Source organism: Callospermophilus lateralis, chromosome 5 (assembly GCF_048772815.1).
Source record: "Callospermophilus lateralis isolate mCalLat2 chromosome 5, mCalLat2.hap1, whole genome shotgun sequence".
Lineage (NCBI taxonomy): Eukaryota > Metazoa > Chordata > Mammalia > Rodentia > Sciuridae > Callospermophilus > Callospermophilus lateralis.
This window is the reverse complement of record NC_135309.1, coordinates 148,055,192-148,079,220: the sequence shown is the minus strand read 5'-3', so window position 1 is coordinate 148,079,220 and position 24,029 is coordinate 148,055,192. Positions and strand designations below refer to the sequence as shown.

The 24,029-nt window shown below is 38.2% G+C and overlaps 1 protein-coding gene across 3 annotated transcripts in view; it reads left to right on the top strand.

Annotated features, from left to right (window-relative positions):
- The window catches only part of Lifr (LIF receptor subunit alpha), a 73,910-nt gene that overhangs the window by 20,818 nt on the left and 29,063 nt on the right, over nucleotides 1-24,029 (top strand). For 2 of the 3 annotated variants that reach the window (XM_077109489.1, XM_076857393.2), the window contains exons 2-7: nucleotides 6,033-6,189; nucleotides 8,049-8,163; nucleotides 10,063-10,202; nucleotides 17,002-17,165; nucleotides 21,263-21,437; nucleotides 23,156-23,410. In XM_077109489.1, the coding sequence (XP_076965604.1) occupies nucleotides 6,051-6,189; nucleotides 8,049-8,163; nucleotides 10,063-10,202; nucleotides 17,002-17,165; nucleotides 21,263-21,437; nucleotides 23,156-23,410 (988 nt within the window). In that variant the 5' untranslated portion in view covers nucleotides 6,033-6,050. Of the gene's footprint in view, nucleotides 1-4,847; nucleotides 4,884-6,032; nucleotides 6,190-8,048; nucleotides 8,164-10,062; nucleotides 10,203-17,001; nucleotides 17,166-21,262; nucleotides 21,438-23,155; nucleotides 23,411-24,029 lie in introns of all 3 variants that reach the window. The other variant, XM_076857394.2, reaches the window with a different exon arrangement.

The following is a 24,029-nucleotide window of genomic DNA, read 5'->3' as shown; positions in this document are numbered from 1 at the left end:
TTCCATATTACTCTCCTGCTTGCAGAGTGCAGATTACAGTCTGATACAGTGGAGTGAATCCCTCAGCAGCTGAGCTGTCCTCCACCTCAGGCTCCCAAACATTCTCAGTGCATGTGCCACAGTGGTTCACAAACAAGTTTTTAAATTAATTAATCAGTCTATTTATTGATTTATTTATTTGTTTTTGATACTGGGGAATGAACCCAGAGGTGCTTAACCACTGGGCCACATCCCTCAGCCTTTTTAATATTTTATTTAGAGACAGGGTCTCACTAAGTTGCTGACTTTGAACTTGCGATCTTCCTGCCTCAATCTCCTGAGTCGTTGGGATTACAGGCTGTGCTACCTCATTAATAGTTTTCAGTGCCCCCAATCCAAAGAATTATTAACACCTCATCTTATGAAGCAGTTAGGTCTAAACAACTTAATATGTTTTTATGACCTAGTACTTTAGTAGTAATTTGAAAAGTAATGCAAATCAACTTAAATGGAAAAATAATATTTTTATTTTATTCTTTAAAAGCTTCAATTACTGGCAATGTGTGAACCTACTGAGTTCTGCATAGTTTCTTAAACTTTGGAAACAAATTGGACACCACCACTTCTTTTTCATTTCTATTTTGATTTTTAGGTGGTCCTTGTATTTTTTCCTGAGCAATCAACAACTTCTCTCCATTTTACCAAAGGTATATCATCTTTGTAAAGAATATAACATGACCAAATATTGAAACTGAATCTCCCTTGAGCCAAAGGTTCTCACAGTATTGGACACATGTTGCTTTGTTGCCTTCCAGAATTTAAAAATATCTTGTGATAGCCCTGTTAGTTTGCTTTGGCACCTGGAGGTGCCTCAATGCACAGTTTAGGAATCACAGATCTAACTTGTGTCCTGAGTATTGGCAACACCCGGATTACCGTGCAGCCTAACAATGAAAGTATACCACGTGGGTGATGATCATTTTGCCAGTGGGCCAGAGATGGTGCACACCCTGTGAAAGAGATGTGATTGTGGAAACAGAAGGGGCATCCCTCCTTCTGGGGATTCTTGGAGGTGATGATGAGCTCTTCATACCTCCTGGCTGGACAAGGGTACAGAAGGGGTGCAGAAAGAATTAGGCAGAGGGAAAACAGGAGCCAGCTGGGGAGTCATGGAGGGCCCAGCAGCTTGGAAAACTGTTCATTCTGCTGTGACCTGGAGGGAGATCCTGACTGGGTGCAGAGCCTCTTTCCCAGGTTCAAACTCTAGTTTCATGGCTACATTCTCATTCTCTCTCCTCTCTGTGGGTCTCCTTTCTTTCCTCTCTGTTTTCTACCTCAGTTGGATGAATCAAGTCCTCCAGAAACTTCCAGAGAAAAAGTACATGAAAGGCGTATCTTTGAAATCTGGCATGTCTTTGTAATGTGTTTTTTTCTTCTCAGTTAATAAAACTCAAGTATAGTATTCAAGCGTGAAAATAGTTTTCACTTGTATTAGGAATGTGTTCCTTTTTGCTTTCAGTGCTAAGAAGCCTGACATGCCCCCCCCACCCCCAGCCCCGAGAATATTTACAGAACACACACCCAGTGTTCCAGGCACCATGTCACAGTTGGCTCTGGAGATAGCGTTGTCACTCTCCCTGTGTTCGAGCGGAGGGTTTGTCCATGCTCACATGGCGAATCCAGAGTCCTGCTTCAGTGAACTATTCTGATACCGTTCTTATTGGGAGCCCTTTTGTATGACTCTCCCTCCCCAAAAATGTTTAAGATTTTCTTTTATACAGTTATTTTGACGCTCAGTAATGTACCTTGGTTTCACCTTTTCAGATTTGTTGTGCTGTGTAGGTAGTAGACTCTTTGAGGATTAGATTTTTACAGTTGACTATATATATATATATATATTGACAATTTGTATACCTCTTTGATTTCATAATGTCTCTTCATTAATCTTGAAACACCACTTCCTTCAAGCTTCCCTGTTTCTAAACAACCAGTTACGTCTCTTTGCAAAGCCTGATCTCAGTCCAGTGTTCCCAGGTGAACACCCCGACCATCAGAGTTCCTGAACACAGCTGTTGTGTTCCTGCAGAGCCACCTTCAAGGGGGTACCCCTAGGAGTTTAGGATCCTGTGGAGAGAAATGGGCTTAGGAGAATGTTGTGGGTCAGAGTTTTTAAAACAAATTTTCCTCACAGGAAACAAAAGCAAGGGGTGCTGAGAAGAATGTGAGAACAGTGTGGGTACTGTCTACCTGTAGTCATTCCCTAGCCCAAGTAGCTCTCAGCATCTCCTGCTTGGCTTTGTTTTGCCTTAGTGCGGGACAGAGGCTCTTTCTGGCGCTCCAGCTCTGTGTTCAGTGTCTTTTGTGCATTAGTGACAAGGACGTAATCTCACTGTGCTGTGAAAAGGATGAGGTGTGGAGATGGAAGACCTCTGGCTGAGCAGGTGCTTCCCAAGGCCCCTCACCCTAATCTCCTCCAGGGCAGGTGCATGCCATCAGGATGTGGGAACACAATCCGGCAGACTTCCTTCTCCCTCCACTGAACTGTCTGAGCCCCACCCCCACCAGAGAGAGAGACAGTGAGAGAGAGAGAAACCGAAATACAGAAATAGACTAAACAAAATATACTGGGGCTATAATTTCTGGCTTTAGTTTTACTTGTCTCTGCTCAATTTTCTTAATTTTCCTCAGGAGAAATGTCCAAAATCCAGGTGTACTGAAACGCGAGTGCTCGGAGCTAAGGGAAAAGCATGGTTGGGTATGTGATGCACACACCACCCTCATGGGAGGGACACGTAGCTGAGGGGTCACACGTTGACAGGATGGGACCTCTTCCCCCCGGGGCCAGCCTTGGGTTCTGCCGGGCTGTCCTGATGCCCCGAGGTGGAGGTCGGCTTGCATGTGAAGAAACAAAAACCCCCATGTCGCAGTTGTATAAGTGGGTTCTGCGTGATCACTTTCTTAAACAGAAGAGTTTACTGGCAATTTTTTTCATCCTTTGAAATAATCACATTCATAGGAAGCAATCTAGTGGCCCTCAGGCAGGCACAGTCTGAAGGTGTATTTTGTTGGCCTTTAGAAATGAATTGGCTGCTACATTTTAAGAATTTCAGCATTTTCTGGAAAGTCTCCGATCTTCTTGCAGTAAAAAATGAGAAGATTTGGCAGAATAAGGCCTGTGGTTACTGCCTTAGACTCAGGTAGGCTGAGGTCTGTCCTGCCTGTTTTGACCCTAGGCATTTGCGTTGACATCTGTTCGCTGTCAAAGGAAAGCTATCTTAATTTTGAAAGTTAGGATTCTGTACAGATTTGTTCTCTAAGGAATAAGGCATTAGTGGGAGTAAAAGTAAATTCTGATTGTGTTTCTATCAGAAGTAAGCTGTTTCACCAGCATTTTTTTAATTTATTTTTTAGATATTGGTGTACACAGTGTCTTTATTTTATTTCTGTGTGGTGCTGAGGATCGAACCCAATACCTAACGCATGCCAGGCGAGCACTCTACCTCTAAGCCACAACCCCAGCCCAAGCATAATTTTTCTTTTTCTTTTTTTCTCCCTGAAAGTACATTAGAAGATTTTGTTCATATATTGTTCTGACCCTCAAATAAGTCCATTTGCAAGTTTACCTTGGTAGGTAAGCCAGATCTATCATAAGCATAATACTATTTTCCCCCAATTACTTGCTCAAAATTTTGTAAGTCAATGTTCTCATAAAAGAAAGTCTTCTTTATTACCCTGCCTATTCTAAGTTGAGCAGATTTTGGTGACATTGCCATTGGTACCTCTGTTGCTGAGCACCCCATCCTAATGCTGCTCCCAGACTTCCTGGGAGGCTCCTTGTGGGTGGCCACTGCTGGCTAGCCAGTCGCCATTTGCAAGCTTGTAGCCTACCAGCGGGAGTGGAATATTACATCTTAACTTTGGGAAGTCTCCTATGTGGATCCTGAGTAGAGCTTGCCTCTGTGCCTCAGGCTCAGGCCCAGAGGGATTAAGTGATTTACCCTCAGTCATTCTGCTAATTAGTAATGGAGCCAAGATTAGAGTCCAAGCCTGGCAGCACCTGGTCCTGAGTGCTTCCTCACTGCCTCTCTCTGCCCCCTCATGCCACTTCTTCCTGGCATTGCAATAGGGCAGGCATCTCTTTCCAGAATAACTGTAAATTTGTAGTAAGGTTTTGTTTCATTTCAAGATAATGTTTAACCTGTCAGTGAGCATAGTTCATGATTACTTTAGTCAGGGTTTGAGTTTCAGGGGTTGTTTGTACTCCTTTAGTAAGTTATTCATGTACAGCCGTGTAGTTATATAACTTGAGCAAATTGGTGTTTTAGACATTCCATGAATATATTTTCATTCTAATAAGTAAGCTTGGTGGCACTGGACTTGACTAGGAAGATTTTCATTCACAGAAAATAACTAGACATTTTCAGAATGTGTGCTTGTATGTCATAATTACTTAAACTGTTTGGGATTCATTTCCTAGCTTTTTGATAGTACTTAACTATAGGCACAAAGGGAACATCCATTTACTTTCACTAAGGAGTATGTTTTTGAAGTTCTCTCATGGGGTTCCACTTATTTAGATGTTAGATCTGATTTCCTTTATCAAGTCTTTGTTTCTCATTTCCCTTCTCAAAATTTTTATTTATGTTCACCATTTTTTTCTTGACAATTTGTTCAGTAAAACATTTGTTTGATGTTTTTCATCTTGTATTTAAACTTTTTTGAATAAAAGCCAATGTATTTGAGAGTGATTTTTATGTCTGACTGTTCCTTTTTCATCACATGCTCTTCTTGTTTTTATGGCTATGCCATGTTTGCTCTGAGTGTACTGTTTAGAGGTTTTGTTCTCCTTGTTTTTCTTTTTCCCCCAGTACTGGAGATTGAACCCAGGGCTGCATAAGTGCTAGGTAAGTGCTTCACCACTGAACTACATCCTGAATACTTATTTATTTAATTTCAAGGTACTATCATGATAAATTGCTCAAGCTGCCCTCAAATTTGCAGTCCTCCTCTTTCAATCTCATGATTAATGGGTTACAGGAGCATGCTGCTACACCCAGCTTGATTTTCTTTATTCTTCTAAGTTTTCCTATTTTCTGCATTAACTCTCTTTCTTCTGGGAGTAATTTTTATTTTCCTTTTGGTTATTCTGTTTTTCCTGAGTTTCTTTTTAGTATTTTAGACTTTGCATCTATGTTTTGTCATCTTTGGTTTTCTGTGTTATGAGATTAAGCAATATTAGGTCAGACAGAAGTTTTCAGTACATTGGGAGTACTTGTGAGCAGACAGGTTTCACTCTAGAAAGGCGTGGGAACAGCTTTCCTCTGGGGAATTCCTAGATGTTCCATATGGAAAGCACCTAGTCTGTGTTCACTGTCCTGGGGGCTGGGGGAATTAAGTTTTTCGATTTCTGTAAACGGATCTTTGAATCTTTATGTTCCAACCTCATATCTCACTGCCCTCATCTTTATGCACCCAGGGCGGATTTAAATGGCACTATCCAGCTGACCCTTGTTGTTTAGCCACCAAATCTATTAGCCATCCTTGCTTTTTATCTTTTCTCTATGCCTCACACAATATGCAAAGTAACATACAACTCTGACCTTGTAAATGGCATGATTCCAAGTGTTCTACACATATTTAATTACTCAGTCCTCATAACAAACTTAGAAAATAGTTGTCATTCCCACTTTGCAAGTGAGGAAACTGAGGCATAGAGGTTAGCATCACACAATCAGTGAATCTGTGTATCATTTGAAATTGTCAAAACTTCAATTTTAAGAACTGCTTTTCTCCATTTTAAAACTGTTGGAGTTGAGAGTTGATATACATGTGCTGAGTTATAATCTTGAACAGGATGCGCATCATTTGGAAGTTGACCCTATGGTGTGTGCCTGAAGCAACAGCTGTATACCCAGCTGATGTTTCCTGGGGCCAGGGCAGCCCGAGTCTCCTCTGCTGTCAAGTGCAGTCAGTGCCATTTGCAGCTTGTATGTACTATGTGAGGTGTTTCGGAACAACCTGAACAACCTTTCGAAATCCCTCTCCTAATCCAGGGCTAGATTGCATGGACCATGGATATTTACTTCAGTTGGAGACATCTGTCCCAGGAGGTGGACAATAGAAGAATGAGGATGACTTCAAGTTTCCAATGGCTCTTATCAACATTTATTCTTTTATATCTAATGAATGAAGTAAATAGCCAGAAAAAGGGTAAGTAAACTAGACCTTTAGAGAATGAACAAACTGCATTTTTATTTAAATTTTGGCCATGAAGCAGTCTTGTTTCTTTGTCGATCCCTTAGGTTTTTAGTGGCTGAAATCCATTTTTTTTTTGTAATTTTTTCGATGTACTTTTAGTTTATTTTTAAAAAGGCCCTGAAGGATAAATCAAAATATTCTTTTTTCATTTAAAAAAATGACAATATAATTTAGATGCAATAATATTCATTCTTTTAGGACACAGTTCTTTGAGTTTTGACAGTGTGTGCAGTGATTACCTACTGGCTCCATCAAGACAGGCACAGGCCCAGCACCCAGGAACATCCCCGGGTGCCTCTGCTGTCAGCCCCTCCTGGTCCCACCCTGCCAACTCTGCTCTGTCTTCTCTCTCTAATTTTACTTTTTAAAGAATGTTATAAAATGAAATCTAAGTACATTTAATATGTTATTGGTATCCTATTGAAGTATATTAAAAGTGTTAATGTAGCTGGGCCTGGTGGCACATGCTTATAATCCCAGTAACTTAAGGGGTTGAGGCAGGAGGATCACATGTTCAAGGCCAGCCTCAGCACCTTGGGCCTAAGCAACTTAGTGAGACCCTTCTCAAAAAAAGAAGAAGAAGAAGAAGAAGAAGAAGAAGAAGAAGAAGAAGAAGAAGAAGAAGAAGAATGAAGAAGAAGAAGAAGAAGAAGAAGAAGAAGAAGAAGAAGAAGAAGAATGTTTATATAGGTATTACCCAGCATGTTTGTATGAAGAACATTATTATCCTACTGCCTCATAGCTTCATTTTTATATTATTCCCATAATTAAATAGAGGTCTTTTCCCTAAGGTCATTGATAGAATAACTGTATTATGATGATTACTGTGTATTTCTAAAGTGAGCACTTCTAATATGTTTTTTGTTTTATATAGCTTTATAATTTATTTTATAGTGACTGTCATGCCAAGTACATATAAAAACAAGAAAAAAAATTATGAGAGAACTCTGTAGTCAGGGGTGGAATACCATTTTTTACTGTGGAGTCCTCCCACACACACCCTTCCCCCTTCTTCCCTTTTCCTCTCTCTCTCTCTCTCTCATGTACCTTCTTCCTTTCTTTTCATTTTTCTATGGGGTGACCTTTATCATCATTTAATGTTCACGTATTCCATGATGTAATGTCATTGTATAGATGTGAGTAGGTGCTATTAGGATTGTAATCTTCTGAGTTATTTTTCAGTTGTTTAATTAAACCTGTACAAAAAAAGATTTTTCAGAGGCTCATATGAGTTCATTACTGTTTAAAATTAACATTCTTTCCCACCATCTGAAGATTGGTTATGGGGTTCCTGGAGAGGATGGCCATCTGGTACCAGTGAAGTAGCTGGGTCCGGGTGTTTAGGTGCTGCATCTGTGGACTTGGGAGCCACGTCGTTTTTACCAAGATTTTATTCTATTTTTTGCAGTGTGGTTTTTGGACATTGAAGGAGTACTAGAATGCCCCCAGTCCACCTCTTGGTCCCAGCATTGAATCTACACTGTATTCAGTTGCTTCCTCAATTTCTCATAGTTTCCTGGAAGTAGAATTTTTGATATTGATCTAACCCCCAAATTGTCTAGAAGTTGGTCCACTTGTATTATCTTTTAGCGCTCCCTTTTTTTTTTTTTTTTTTAACACCAAAGCTTCAAAAGAAACCTGAAACCTGTGCCCATCCACGTCTGCAGGGTTGTCCCTTACAGAGAACATGTGCCTTCTGCAAACCCATTTGCTTGAGTTTAAAATTGACAGTAACTCAGTATAGCTGCGTTATTAAGCATGTTCTGTGTTGTTTGTGCCCATGTGCATGTGTCGTTTTTCTCCTTCTCCAGGGCCACTTCGTGATTTGAAGTGTGTAACTAACGATTTGCAAGAGTGGGACTGTTCTTGGAAAGCACCCCTTGGAGCCGGACATGGTACTGTTTATGAAGTTTGTATTGAGGACAGGTAATGGAAATACTTAGATTGATTTATAAGTACAACTTACTGGTTCTTCATCTTTAATTTTAGAACATACAAGTTTCATTCTAGGTATTTTTAAATGATATTTAAATGAAGTTTCTTAAAAATTTTGAATCTGATGTTGATAAAGATAGAAACAAACCCTTTTAGCCAAAAGTTGTATTCTTTTCTTAACTCAATAGCAATTATGGAGCATATTTGCCGTGTGATGATCTGCTATGGGAAGTCTTACTAGTCTACCCCAAACCAGTGTCTAGCTATACAGGTTTAAGTTTGTGCCTAATAGAAAATGTCAGTCATAGTGGCTCAATACACTAGCAGTTACTGTTGTGAAAAATGCGTACAGTGTAGAACTGGCATAGTTGTTTGTGGCCATTGAAACTCAATCCCTCTTTGCTATGCCACTTTGCTGTCTGGTTTATGGAACTCACGGTTCAAGGTGATGCTTTAGGAGGAACCTGTGTCTTATTCCAAGAAGCATGCAAGAATAAGGAGCATATGTTCCTTGAAGAGACTTACAACAAGTCCCACAGAGTACCTCTGCCTACATCTCATTGGCCAGAACCCAGTCAGATGGCTAAGTTCTCCAGGAGGCTAGAAGGTAGCTCTCCTAGCTGAATGGCAGCATCCCAGTAAACACTGGGTATGGGTTACTAAGGAAAAGGGAGAGGTGGACCATGGGAAGTGGATGCAGGCTCTGTCATACCATATTACCCTCTTAAGTAATGTTAGAGTGGATGAGCTCTTGTGCTTGGAATGAGGCCCGTGGGGTACCCACACAATCCCAGCAGGATTCTGAGTTGTTAACAGTGCCAAAGGAGTTCCAACAAGCCTTCTCTAGACTCACTTTGCTAATGAGTGGTTCTCCTATAAATGGTTGTAAATGTGTATTTAAATACAATCAAGGTTTTCCCCCTTTTGTGTATATTTGTTGAGCATTATGCTAAGCTTTGGAGTAAGTCACCAATCAAAATGAGCTAAATTATGTTGCAGATACAACTTGCAATTCTTAATTCCTCAGGAAAATACAGAGTTATTATTTTCTGCTGTGTTTTATTTCTACTGGGTATGGGCTGGGATATCTACCCTGAGATTCTTTCTAAGGACCCCAGATTGGTGATGGGGGAGCAGAGGGGACAAGGCCTGACTTTTAAAGCTTTCTTCTAGAAATGACAGATATGAATCTCACCAGGCTTCTCTGGCCAAATAAAACCACATGGCCAAGCCTTACTGCAGAGAGCCAGAGAAGACAGTCCCGTGAGTCCAGGAGAGGGAGATCCTGAATAGTTTAGTAAATAGCATGCTGAGAGGTTCAGTTCTGGCTCCCTGTGAGCTCACAGTAAACAGATAGTGACTACTGTGTGGGTTCTGTGCCAACGGAAGTTACCTGAGGATGTGAAGGTCATGGAAGGGGGGACCAAGGAATATCGAGGGCACTGAAAGCATTTTGAAGGCAGCACTGATGAGGAAGTCTTGTTCAAAACAACCCAGAAGCCAGGCCTGAGGAGTGGGCAGCTGAGGTTGGGAGTTTTACTTCATTCGTTGACCTCTGTTGCGCTCAGTCTTCGAAGGTGGTACTGGCTGGTCTGGTCTCAAGGGCTAGGTGCTTAAGAGGGTAGAGCTTGCAGTAGGTGAGGCCACAGGGGGTGGGTCAGGGTGAGATTTGGAAGAAGTCATCTGTGCTTATTCACTGCACTTTCTGGTGCAGCCTGGTTATTTTTCCTGATAAAATTGCTATTAATCCCTCATTTTTCAGTATTAAAATGTGGCACAATCAAGTATATTTGAACACCAAAGAACATAAGGTGTTTTTCACTGTTTTTTTTTTTTTTTGAAAATGGAACTACTAATTAAATCTAATTAAAAATGTTTCTTTTATTGCAGGCCCCGTTCTTGTTATCGATTAGAGAAAACAAACATTAGAATCTCAGCTCTTTCACCTGGTGATCATGAAATAAAAATAAATTCTCTACATGATCTGCAAAGTTCTATGAGCAAATTCATATTAAATGAGAAAAATGTTTGTAAGTATTTGAAAAGGAAATTGATTTTAAAGTAGAATGGGACCCTTGTTGGTACTGTGGTGCTTTGTCATTGACAGACACTTTTCGGTTCTGTGAATTTCATTTCTTAGGCTAATACTTTGACTTGTGCAGCAACCTTGCTGAGAATCAGAGCACAGCTGGGATCAGGAAGAAAGCGTACTTATCCTCTAGTCCAGCAGAGTAGACCCCAGAACTGAAGGTCTTTCCCTCAGTGCAGTACCTTTTCCTTGGCTTCCTTTGCTCTCGATTCCTATACATCCCCTGGCATGTCTCAAACACCCCTTGCTCTAGACTCATCTTAGACCATCCCACAGGAGACTCCATTCCTTTCTTTGCATATCCTTGGGCAGGCTGTGCTTCTTTGTGGTGTTTTTCTCAGTTCAGTTAATATTCCATTGTGTAATTAGGTATTTACCATGTGTCTCCTCTGTAAGGAAATAGGGTCCATGAGGATAGGAACTTTGTCTTCTATACCAAGACTGCTGTCTGGAAGCAGGCATTTGTTACAAGCTTATTGATTTAGTGTCTAGGATGTATGCTACCAGCAGATTGGTACTAGGATCAGGAATGCTGGATTAAAGACATCCCCTTCTGCAAAATAAATTCAGGCTGAGAGAGATGGACAGTTTGCTGTGCAGCAGACTTTAAAATCCTGAGTATTCCTGTCTCTTAATGGGGGAAAGTGGGTTTGGCAGGTCCTGACCACTGTGGTGGAACAGCAGCATCATGAGCAGCATCATGATATTCCAAGGAGTCTTTTAATGGTACTGTGATGAGTCTTGTAAGGTTGACTGATGTTGAAGGGAGAAAGAAACAGTTTGGTGATTCGTCTAGTATTGTGGAATGGATGTATGTATGGAATGATCTATGTCAGAGAGTGCATAGGTTTTGAAAGAATAAGAACAAATATGCTGTCCAAGTATTTAAGAGTCTTTCCTGTTTTCTGGTTGAAGTGTTGTCCATGTAAAGTGCCATTTAAGCCATCCCTTAAGGTAAGAGAGATGAATCATGTATTATTTTCTTTCAACAGTTGGGAATATTTTCAGTAGGTCAGCCATGACCCCAATACCCAAAGAAACACTCTTAACACTTAAATACATTTTCTGTGCGTGTACATGTAACAGGTTTGTATTGATTTATAGTCTGCTTAACATAGACATGTAATAGAGTTCCAAGTTATTTCTGTAAACCCATGTTGTTGTTAATGCCTGCATAGTGTTCCATCAGATGGACATGCCATAATTACTTAAAGAGCTCTGTTATCAATATTGATTTTTGTTTCCGGTTTATTAGTGTTATTACTAATGTTTTTTTAAAATATTATTTTTAGTGATGAACACAACATCTTTGTTTATTTTTATATGGTGCTGAGGATTGAACCCAGTGCCTCACGCATACTAGTCGAGTGCTCTACCATGAGTTTCAGTGAACATCTTTTGTGTATGTTTGTGAATTTGTCTGATTTACTAGGATCAGGAATGCTGGATTAAAGATATCCCCTTTTGTAAGACTCTTGATAGTCTTTGTCAGATTGTTCCAAAAACATTATACCTCTTTGCATTCCCACAAACTTAGCAGTATGCCTGTTTCCCCACATCCTTAGCAGGACTGGGTAGTATTCACCTCATTTATTTTTGCCAATCTAATCTAATGACCCCAAATTATATCACTGTTGTTTCTTCGATTCTGTGATTAATTAAAAAAGAATTTGTCAATTATATTATTTTCTGAACTGTCAGTTACAACTTTTCCATAGCATTTGTCACCATTTTCCTCACTAGTTCACAGAGCTCTCTCTGTATTACTTGTTAATTGCCATATTTGCTGCAGATTTTTTTCTGATTTAAAAAATGTTTTAAATATGATGTTTTTCATACCACAAGTTTTCCTTTTTAATATGGTAGGATTGTTTGCTATTTGGGGGTTTTGGGTTTTGCTGACATGTTTGATTTAAATCTTTCATCCATCCGAAATTATTTTGTAGTCAAGTATGAGGAACCTGTCTACTCTAGATTTTTTAAAAATCCCTAGGATTTTAAACATTTAAATAATCCAGATTGTGGTTATTTCAGAAGTAACCAAAGTCCTCATCTTGGAAGCCTCTTGATGGTGGTAGTGGTAATTAGAAAAGGTTAAAAAAGTAAATCAAGACAGATTATAGGTGACATAGTCGATGGGTAGTTCATTGTTTCTTACATATCATGTAATTTATTAGTGGCATTTTAATAAATAATAATAATTTAATAAATAATAATAATAATAATGGGCCCAATGATAGTTAGAATAATGGTATTGGGATAAGAAAATTTAAAAGCAAATTAGACAAACATAAGCTGAAGAAGTAGATGCGTGTCTTGGTCTGTTTGGCCTGATGTAACAACATACCTTAGACCAGACAATGTGTGAACATCAGAAATTTCTTTATAGATCTGGCTTCTGGGATGTTCAAGATCAAGGTATTTGCAGATTTGGTGTCTGGTGAGGACATGTTCCTCATAGATGGCGTGGGAAGGGGTGAACAAGCTCCCTTGGCCTTTCTTATAAGGGTAGAGATCCTCTTTGCAAAGGCAGAGCCCTTGTGACTTTCACTTCCCAGAGGCCCCTCCTCATAGCACCTTTCCCCTTGGGGGTTAAGTTTCAAGAGTTTGGAGGGGAGTTCAGACCACAGCTGTGCATCAGCAAAGCATTGAGCACCTGTTGAATGTGAGAGAAACTCTGAAATGGTCATGTAGCTGGTCATTAGAGGATCTAGATTATTTGCTGCTAAATAAAAGCATGAGAAATTAAGTTTTCTCCAGGTGTGAAGATGGCTTCAAAAGTTTGCTTACTAAGCAAGCAAGGTTTTATGCACACTCATATACATAGAGTAAGTTTTGTATTTCCCATGGGAAAAGATAAAAAAGACTTTGTAAGACTTCTGGTGTCTCTTTTCTTAAAATAATCTGAAAATTTGGGTCACTCTGAGCAGGATAAATGTGGATCCTAAAAAAAAAAAAAAAAAAAAAAAAAATCTAGGAAGACTCTTGTCTCCTGATGTTCTAAGGAAGACAGACCATGTAAGTTGTAAGTAAGCTGTTCTAGCTTTTAACAATAAATAAGACTTTCATTGAATTTCTTTCTATATAAAAGTTCTGAGTTTCTGGAAAACAAGTTAAAATTGTCATCAAATGCCTATTTTAGCTCTACAGAAATGCAGATGACAATTCATTGTGAGCTTAGGGGAAACTTCCATGTCTGCTATGAAAAAAGGAAAGGAATAGTGGGATTTAAAATTCTTCCATTTGTAATCATAGCTGTTACCATTTTTAGCTTGAAATATTGGATATGACTTGTGTTTTGAAGCCTCCCTTACTCTACTAAAGTGTAAGTTATCTGGACTTTTTAGGGAGGGGAGCATTTTTTAAATAATTTTTTTTTAAGCTGTAGACAGACAAAATATCTTTATTTATTTATTTATTTATTTTTATGTGGTGCTGAGGATCAAACCCAATACCTCACACGTGAGGCAAGTGCTCTTTTACCACTAAGCTACAACCCCAGCCCGGAGGGAAGCATTTTAATGGATTAGCCTTGCCTCAGCTAAATAATAATCGCATGTTTCATACTATTTAAGTCACTGCATTGTGACGTCTCTAGCCTCTGGAAGAAGAGTTGCGCTCCTGCAAGCCTCTTGTTCTCTGGTCATGCTGGCACCTGAACTTTCCCTCATCTGGCACTAAGTTAAACTTCTTGCTTCTCCCTGTACACTTTTTCTTTTTCACAGACACCTTCCCACTTCAAGCTTCTCCTACAAAGCACCCCCTTTAGACTTTAAAGTCACATGTTGTAGGTCCTGTAGAGCCATACACATTTAATGCAGATCCAGTGTAGAGCACCCTGTAATGCAAAACTTAATAAACTTATTTTTAAGTTCCAGGACTGATTAATTTATAATGATTTGTATATTTAGTATTCACCACACTGAGCTACCCTAACCACGTACTCTCCTGCAGTTTGGCACTTGAAGTGACTATTTATTGGCCCTTGAACTTCACTAAAGTGAGGTAAGAAAGGACACACCTCTGGGTTTCTTCCAATGTACCTTCATCTTACTGTCGTTTAAGGAAGAAACGTGCAAGAGAACCTAAGACTCTCTGCTGCTCACATCTGACAGCCTGCATTTCATGGCACAGGACACACTCATATCTTGTTTTCCACTGATCCAGAAGTTTCCATAATTACGCATTCCTTAAGAGTAGGAAAATGTGAAGATTTTCCAGATGCATTACTCTTTCTACTATCTCTTTTCAGCACACGATGCACACCCCAGTTCCTGAGCACACTGTCTCTTTACCTTCTGCAATTGAGCAGAGAGCTTGTGGCTCTTTGCTCTGGTCCTCTAGTGTGAACTTTTATTTGTCCTACCTGTGTCTTTTCGGCTCAGTGATCCTGGATTTTCTCTGGTTTCCTTTGCTTCTAGATCATCTCCTCTGTGTTCTTGTGGGTGTGTCTGGTTCCTTGAAGGTATAATTGTCTATCGGCAGCCCCTATGTTGAGCTCTGGTTGTTACATGTTCTGTGTATTTGTGTTCTGAGTCTACTCTTCTCACCCCAGCGTTTGCAGAGCTCTCTGCCCATGCCTCTTCTTCCTAGACACTTTGTCAGCCATAGCTGTTCTTCTGTGTTTCTTCACAATAGTTTCTGATTCCTTTTTTCTTTCTTGGAACCTTGAGTGAAATCTTGATTATTTCTCTTTCTTATTAGAGCGAATCTTCATTTCTATGATCCAAGCATTTATTTGAAGTGCCCAACAGATTTTTTTCCTTTTGTTTCCATATTTGTCACTGTAACCAATAGATCTATTACTCTAGCCAGATTTCTCCAATGGCCTCCTCATGGACTACCATATCACTCTTGTCTCAGGCCCTGGCAGAATATGGCATATCATTGCTAAAGCACCAACCTTTCTTCTATTTGGCCAACCCACGCCCTGCGCTTCTGCACTGTAACCCATTGCCTGCTTATCTCAGTGCCTTGGTCATTGTGCCAGCCTTCCTGCTATTGAGTGATATCCATGACTGGGAATGGCTCATCAAATTCTGTGAGCATCCCCTACACGATGGACTCTGACCCTGGAAGATGAGTGAGAAGACAGCGAGAAAACACGCAGAGAGCTTTCTCAAAGTGAGCTCCGTATATTTTGTCTCTTCTTAGGCCCTATCTACTGCCATACAAAGGAAGGACTTTTTAAATATATATACTTTTTTATTTATTCCTTTTAGATATACATGTTAGTAGAGTATATTTTGACATATTATACATTCACAGAGTATAACTTATTCTAATTAGGATCCCATTCTTGTGGTTGTACATGATGTGGAGTTACACTGGTCATATTTTCATATAAAAACACAGGAAAGTTATGTCTGATTCATTTTCTGTCTTTCCTATTCCCATCTCTTCTCCCTTTCCTTCATTCCCCTTAGTCTAATCTAATGAACTCTTCTCTCCCTGTCCACCTTACATGTGTTAGTATCCACATATCAGAGAATATTCAGTCTTTGGTTTTGGGGGATTGGCATATTTCACTTAGCATGGTAGTCTCCAGTTTCATCCCTGATAAATGCCATCCTTTCTTTCTTCTTTAAGGCTGAGAAATATTCCATTGTGTATGTACATCACATTTCTTGATCTATTTATCTGTTGAAGGGCATCTAGGCTATTGTGAATTTAGCTGCCATAAACATTGGCTGCTTTACTGTAGTATGCTGATTTTAAGACCTTTGGGTATAAACTGAGGAGTGTGATAGCTGGGGTCAAATTGTGGTTCCATTCCAAGTTTCCTGAGGAGTCTCCATACTGCTTTCCAGAGTGGTTGCATTCCCATCAGCAATGTATGAGTGAACCTTTTCCCCACATCCTCACCGACATTTATTGTTGCTTGTATTCTTGATAATTGCCATTTTGACTGGAGTGAGATGGAATCTTTGTGTAGTTTTAATTTGCATTTCTCTAATTACTAGAGATGTGGAACATTTTCTCATACATCTTTTGACCATTTGTATTTCTTCTGTGAAGTGCCTGTTCTTTTGCCCCATTTGTTTATTGGGTTATTTGCTTTTTGTAAGGTGGGGAGGGAGAGAAGAGTTCATTAGATTAGACTAAGGGGAATGAAGGAAAGGGAGAAGATATGGGAATAGGAAAGACAGTAGATGAATCAGTCATAACTTTCCTGTGTTCTTATATGAAAATATGACCAGTGTAACTCCACAGTTTTTTGAGTTCTTTGTATATCTTAGAGGTTGATGCTTTAGCTGAAGTGCAAGTAGCAAAGTTTTTCTCCCATTTCATAGGCTCTGTCTTCACGTTCCTGATTGTTGACTTCTGTTGCCTACTTGTAGGTCCCAGACCAGATGGCATTGGAGTATTGGGGAAACCTGTTGCTGTCTGGATTAGAAAATATATTATGGATTTGAAACAACAGCTGATGTTTTTCTCAAGTTTGCCTGATTGATCATTGGCAGCTGCCTATACAAATGTATACATTTATCTGTTCCCTTTGTTGAGTAATAGATTTGAGAGTTTCATTCCTTTTTTTTTTTTTAAATGGTGCTGGACATGGAATCCAGAGTCTTCCTCATGAAAGACAGGCACTCTACCACTGACCTCCACAAATTTTTAATTCTTGATTACTTTTTATTTAGGAGAATATAATTAAAAATTGTTGATTAATTGAAGTATAATATTAAAAATCATTGGTTATTTATTCAGTTTTCTCTTCTGTTTCCCTTTTTTTAAAGCCTTAGTTCCAGACACTCCCGAGATCTTGAGTTTGTCTGCTGATTTTTCAACATCTACGTTACACCTCATGTGGAATGACAAGGGCTCTGTTTTTCCATATCACTCGAATGTCATCTGGGAAATTAAAATTCTACGTAAAGAGAGTATGGAGCTTGTAAAATTAGTAAGTTTAAACAAAAATAGTTTTTTTCTTATCATGTTAAGGAAATGGAATGATTTTTTAAAGCATTTTTAAGGTGGTATCAATTCATTGGTGGTACCAGTGGTTTTTTTACATTATTAAGGAAGTAGAGCAGATTTATTTCAGCATTTGTTAAAAACCATATTCTGTGATTCAGAAATCACTTGTATTACCAGTATAAAAAATTCAGGAAATTAAGGGAAGAATATTACCTTGATCAAGTATGATGCTTCCACTTGAACACAATAAACAGTATCTTCATGTGCTCCTTCCTGTCTAGCTGCTTTAATATACTGTCTTTATGTAATCAAAAGGATAGTATGCTTGTAATTCAGTCTATTTTTTATCTTTATGGAATAAAGATGAATGTTTTGAACATATCTGGCCATAATAATTGGTGAAAAATAAATCAATCTGAATTTACCAAAACTTGAAATTATATATTTAGGACATGCTTTTTTTCTATTTTTAATCCTGTTTATGAATGTTTTTTAATGATTTACAATTAATTGGCTCTTAACCTAAGAGGCAATAAGAATAGTTATGAAGAGTGTGACAGGTGGTATGTGGATACTTGAATAAGAGGGAAGCTCTTTGAAGTGTGAGTGAAATCAAACATAAATGAAGGAACTATTCTGTTCTAAATCGGTGCAACTCATTACCACAAGACACACAACAAGTTGGCCTTAATAAGGAAGCATAGTTTCCCTAATTTAGGGAGAAATGTTTGCATGAGAAAATAATAGCAAAGGCCAGAATATGAGGAAAGAAAAAATTAATTTAAAATAGTGAAGTAAAAGAGGAAAAATACCCAGGTAGTTCCATAGTAAATATGTGACATTTTTATTTATAATAATGTGTTACTGATATCATTATTTAAGTCAGAATTCTACCACAAAAAATAGCATCATAATGTGCCCCAAAATGAATGCTGTTATTTAAAAAAATATTTTTAATTACAAATGGATACAATACCTGTATTTTATTTATTATTATTATTTATTTTATGTGGTGCTGAGGATTGAACCCAGCACCTCACACATGCTAGGCAAGCGCTCTCTACCACTTAGCCACAACCACACTCCAAATGTTGTCATTTTGTAATAGTTTAAAAATCAAGAATCCTGGGCATTAGTGTTTCATTGAAGGCACTTAAACTACCTGTCGCCTCTGTGCACAGCCAGGAAGCCTGCCACAGAGGACCGGGACAGGCTGGAGGGATGCCTGACAGCCAGTAGAAACTATTTCTACTTTTTATTTAATTGGTTTTATTTTTTAAATACACGACAGCGTAATGCATTACAATTCTTATTACACATATAGAGCACAATTTTTCGTATCTTTGTATATAAAGTATGTTCACGCCAATTCATGTCTTTATACGTGTACTTTTTAAAATTTCTACTTTTTTAACTGATTCGTTTATTATTTTTCTCCAGGTAACATGCTTATGTTGATATTTCTTATTCTTTTTATTTATTTGTTGTTTTTGTTTTAGTATTGAGCAATGTTTTATTAACTCCCACAAGGAAGATGAGAATTCAGTCCTCTCACCTTCCACCTCAGTTACATTCTCACATTCTGTCTCTTCTCTGCCTCTCTCTCTTTATCTCCCTCCCCTCAGTTTGCCAACTTCTTCCAATATAGTTCTGTTGTAATTTTTGTTAGAATAATATTTATTTTGTTATGGTTATACAAACACAATTTGCAGTCTCTCTCTCTTTTTTTTTAAATAGAACTTGTCTTTTTTTTTTTTTTTAGTTGTGTTTCTTAGATTAATTAATTCAATCATCAATTCTCTCCAGGTTGTGTAAATCTTGAAACTTTTAAATATGCCAGGGATTTTTGTCAGTTTATGTTTGTGCATAAATCTGTCTGAGCATCTCTAACTGGATTTCCAGTGTTTTTCACCTAAGGGCTCACGTAGACACTGTTGATGTATAGCACAGAGTATAACTGAGGCTGGTGGCCAGAGGTGTCACAGGGCCTCCAGCAGCCTCAGCTCCTATAGGCAACACTAGGTCTGAAGTGATACCCGTAATGCATGGTATCTCTCAGCTCATTCGTTAGAAAGCTATGAGGCAAGGGTCTCCAACACCATCTGGATTGTTCTTCATACCTTTTTCTTGTTATGGATCCTCTTTTCCCTTCATTTCCTGTCTGTCTCTTATTTTTGCATATTGGTAAAAGCATATATTTTAGTATCTATTTGCTGTTGTAGATACTTCCTGTTGTCTGTAATAACTAGCTTGCAGATATAATTTATCTTCTTAATTTAGCTTTCAAAAAACTTAAAAAGTCTGTCCATTACTATTATTGAGAAGATGCAGGACAGTTAGAACTTTCATATATTACTATCAAGAGTTTAAAATGATACCAGATAGAAACATTGGTATTTCTGAAATGTGTTTAGTCTGCATTCATGTGTGATTGATAGTTTTTCTAAGTATAGAATTATAGGTTGAATAATTTTGTCAAGATTTTGGAGGCATTGTTCCCTTGTTTCTTCTTAAGGATGTGTCTTCATTAATTATGATTTACACTCCTTGGGCCCCTTTTAGTCTAATCTGTCAACTTGGGAGCTTTTCTTGTTTTATTGCTTTGATTTCTTTTTCTTTGGTTTCTCCTTTTTTATCTTGGAACTTACATTTTTAGAAATTGGACCTTCCAGGCTGACTTAATTGTCTTACTTTCCTGTTTTCCATCTGCCTTTTGCTTCATTTTCTGAAAAACTTTTCCTAAACTTTTTCTTGCAACACTGCTATTAAATTTCTAATAATGCATTTTTCATTTGTAAGAGATGGCTTTTGTCAAAGAATCTGATCTTCCTGCCCGCAGTGAATTCTGTTTTTATTTCATGGGTAGAGTATCTTTTCTTATCTCTGAGGATGTAAGTGATTTGATTTTTTCTTTGCCCATACTGTTTGTTCAGGTTACTATTTCTCTTTGTTTTGATTTTTAACTTTCATATTAGAATTGTTTGTATTTTGATAGGCACCCTGGTTGCTGCTCATATTTATGTGAAGACTCAAAAAACAAACCAAACCATTTGGGGGGGAGAGTCCTGGGAATTGAACCTAGAGGCACTTAACCACTGAGCCACATATCCAGCTCTTTTTATTTTTTGAGAAGGCATCTTGATAAGTTGCTTAGGGCCTCACAAAGTTGCTGAGGCTGGGCTTAAACTTGCAGTCCTCCTACATCAGCCTCCCAAATCACTAGGATTAAGGTGTGTGCTGCCACAACTGCTCAAAAAAAATTTTTGTTTGGAACTTTGCTTTGCTTAGAGCGGACTCACTGACAATTTGGGTAATAGGGTGAGCTATCTTGATGGCAAACTCCTACTATTATTTTAGCTATTTTATCTTAATCTGTTCATATACCCACACAGATTTGTTTAGACTTCTGCCTGGTGAGTCTTCATCTGGCTGTCAGTGTCCTGGGAACTGAATAGGGACAATGGGGCACAGTTTAGCAGTCCCATTTTTGGTATGGCATTCCCCAATCTCAAGTCTTCCAAGATCCCTCAGTCAAGAAGTATTCTATTCTACTTTTCCAGAACATAAATCTCTCTTCTGCTGCCAGAGTGAACAAAGGTAGTCCTCCTTGAGACTTAATATTTAGCTCTCTTAGGTCTTCTAAGTCAGTTGCCATTATCTATCTGCTTTCCAGCTTCCAAAATTTTAGGGTGTTACTACATTTTCTTTTCTTGTGTGTGTGTGTCTGTGTCATTGTACATCTATTGCTTTTTTAAAAAAAATCTGTTTTCTCTTATTTTAGAAATATTTCAAGTGGTAAAACAAAGGAAAATCTACTTTTAACTGGAATTCCTAATATTCTTCCAGTAGATCTTTAGTTAAATGAATAATGATTATTCATTAACAATAACAGTAACAATAATGATTATTGTTACTCATATTTTCCTTTTATGCCTTACAGAAAACTGAGAGTTTTATAAAAAGACCACTTACTTTCTTATTAGATGGTTATTATATACAATCGATGGTGTTGTTCTGATCCTAAGGAAAGCAGAACATATCAGTCCTTGGCAGTACAGTTTTGCTTGTATTTCTGTCCAGGTAACATACAACACAACTCTAAGTGGTAAAGATGTCATTCGTCACTGGAGCTGGACCTCGGACATGCCTTTGGAGTGTGCTACTCATCATGTGGGAATTAGATGCTACATTGACTATCCTCTTTTCTCTGGTCGCAAAGAATGGAGTGACTGGAGCCCAGTGAAGAACATCTCTTGTAAGTTCGTATTTGAAAATTTGTTTCAAATGCATTAGATTTCTCAAGGGTAAGGTTTAGTTTACGAATTCAGTTCTTTGAACCCCAGTGGCTTCAGGAGGTTCATTTGGGGAGCTTCCAATCCTGACATCCCAGGAGATCTGGATTGGAAAAGTCTGAGATAGATTCCATGAATCTACTTTAAAATTATTAGGAAATTCTTTTAAAGTGATCAGATAAATATTAATATTTGAAAGTCACCAACATAGGCATTAAAGAATAAAAATTGTATGTTGGTGGAAATGAGATCAAAGTCTATATTTTTAAGAAATGGTTCCCAATCTTTGGTCCATAGAACAGATGCATGCAGGCTGCTAGTTATTGTAGGGAACAAGGGAAACTGCAAGCATACCAAAAATCATCTGTACATCAAATTCATGCATAGGTTGAATGTCATTAAGATAGAACAGGGCCAGAAATTTTATTAACAGTAAAATAAAGTCCTGAAGAGAGGTGGTAATCATTGTGGGTAGACCATTCTAGTGACAATATGGAGAAATGAATCAGAGCCAGGAAAGTAAGTAAATAAGGAGAAATTGGGGCAGTTGAACAAAAGACAATGAAAATGTAATCTGGGACATTGGGGTTTAGAAAAGAAAAGGGGAAAAGGTGTGAAAACACTGAAGAGGCAAAATTAGTTTGGGGCAGCTGAAGGGCTCACGGTACCATTCACTGACACAGAAAATGTATAAACAAATTAGTTGGGAAAGAAAAATTTGTTTTTAATATGTTGAGCTTGAGGCACTGAAGCATCTGGGTATCAGGGCCTCGCAGGCAATTGGAAAGATAAGTTCAACATCCAGATGGGTTGGTGCAGCTGGGGAGGCCTGTTGGGGAATCATCAGCATATATGTGATGTGAAATTAAGATGATTTAGGGAAAGATAATGGAGACCAGGGACACATCCTTTAGAGTTCCTGTGTCTGGGACAGAGGAAGGCCAGTAGCCAGAGGATTAAGAAAAGCACAGTAGCCCAGAAAAGTACATTGTTAAGGAGCCTAAGAAGAGGGAATTTGAGAAGGAAAACTTTAGACAGCATACCAGGTACCCTGAAAGTTGAAGGAAAAAGATGACTGAGACCATTGGATTGAACAGTGAGGCCACTGAGCCATCTATTAGAACTGTGGGGTAGAAGCCAGACTATGTAGAGTGAGAAAGGAGAATAGACTGGCTACTTGAGGGAGTGGTATGGCTTTAACCTACAGAGCTGGAATTAAAGAAAAAATAATTTTAGGATGTGGAATACTTGATTATGTTCAGGCTGATGGAAAGGAAGAAATCTGCCCTAAATACAGAGTAATTTCAAAGGAATAGAGTTAGTGATTTGGGAGGGGGGTGTGCATTTATGGTGTATGTATATAAACCCAATGAATCTGAACTTTTAATTTAATTAAACATTAACCTGTGACTTAGACATTGGCCTTGGTCCACTTCGTCTGCAACCACTGTCCTTTCATAAGTGAAGAAAACCACAGTTTTATTCTATCCTTGTATCTGTCTTGCTCCTTTGAAACCTGCATGATAGAATTTATATTTTGGCCAGCATTATTCCAGAATACCTAACAAATATGATCTGCATATAGTGGGCTATTTAAAAAATCATCTTGGGAAAAATTTTAATATAGAGACTATATATAAAAAGTATATCTAAAATATTTAATTCCTTTTGTTTATTCTAGGGATTCCTGATTCTCAGACCAAGGTTTTCCCCCAAGACAAAGTGATACTTGTAGGCTCAGACATAACATTTTGTTGTGTCAGTCAAGAGAAAGTCTTATTAGCACAGATTGGTCATAAAAACTGTCCCCTTATCCGTCTCGATGGAGGAAATGTTGCAATTGAGATCCATAATATTTCTGCTTCTGCAAATAGTGGAACAAATGTGGTTTTCACGACAGAAGACAACATGTTTGGAACAGTTGTTTTTGCAGGATGTAAGTATATAGTATTAAAGAGAGACTTTCTATTAACTTGTTTTTGTCCTCTGGGAGGCCTTAATTCCTTTTGTACAAGATGATTCTGTTTTGCTCTTACTTCTTTGTTCTTTAATATTAACAATTAACAAAATCCCTAGAATTCTTGCCTGTTTTAAAGCATTTCCTAAGTTTGTTTCCTATAGAACTATTTATATATAACATGTAGGTTTTGCAATAAGATGTGAAATAACTAACTGCTAATGTTTAATTTCTTAGCAGCTTTGTTGATTCAGGGTTCCTCAGTATATAGTAGTTCTTAATCCTACATTGCTTAGGAATTATGTAAGTTAATTTTCCACCAATTCAAGTCTAACCCTTTTAAGTACATAAATTTTAAAACTAGGATTTGACACAAAATCTTATAATAACAGAACATATGTTCTCTTTTTATTTTTATTTATTTGGTATTTTTGCAAGCTGGGGATTAAATCCAATCCCTATTCATTGTTAGGAAAACACTTTACCACTGAGCTACATTCTCAATTCTTCTCTAATTTTTAAATAACATGTTTGAGGAGAACAGAGTGGCCATCGGATAGGATCGCCATGTTGTGTCCTGTCATTCAGAGGCACCGTT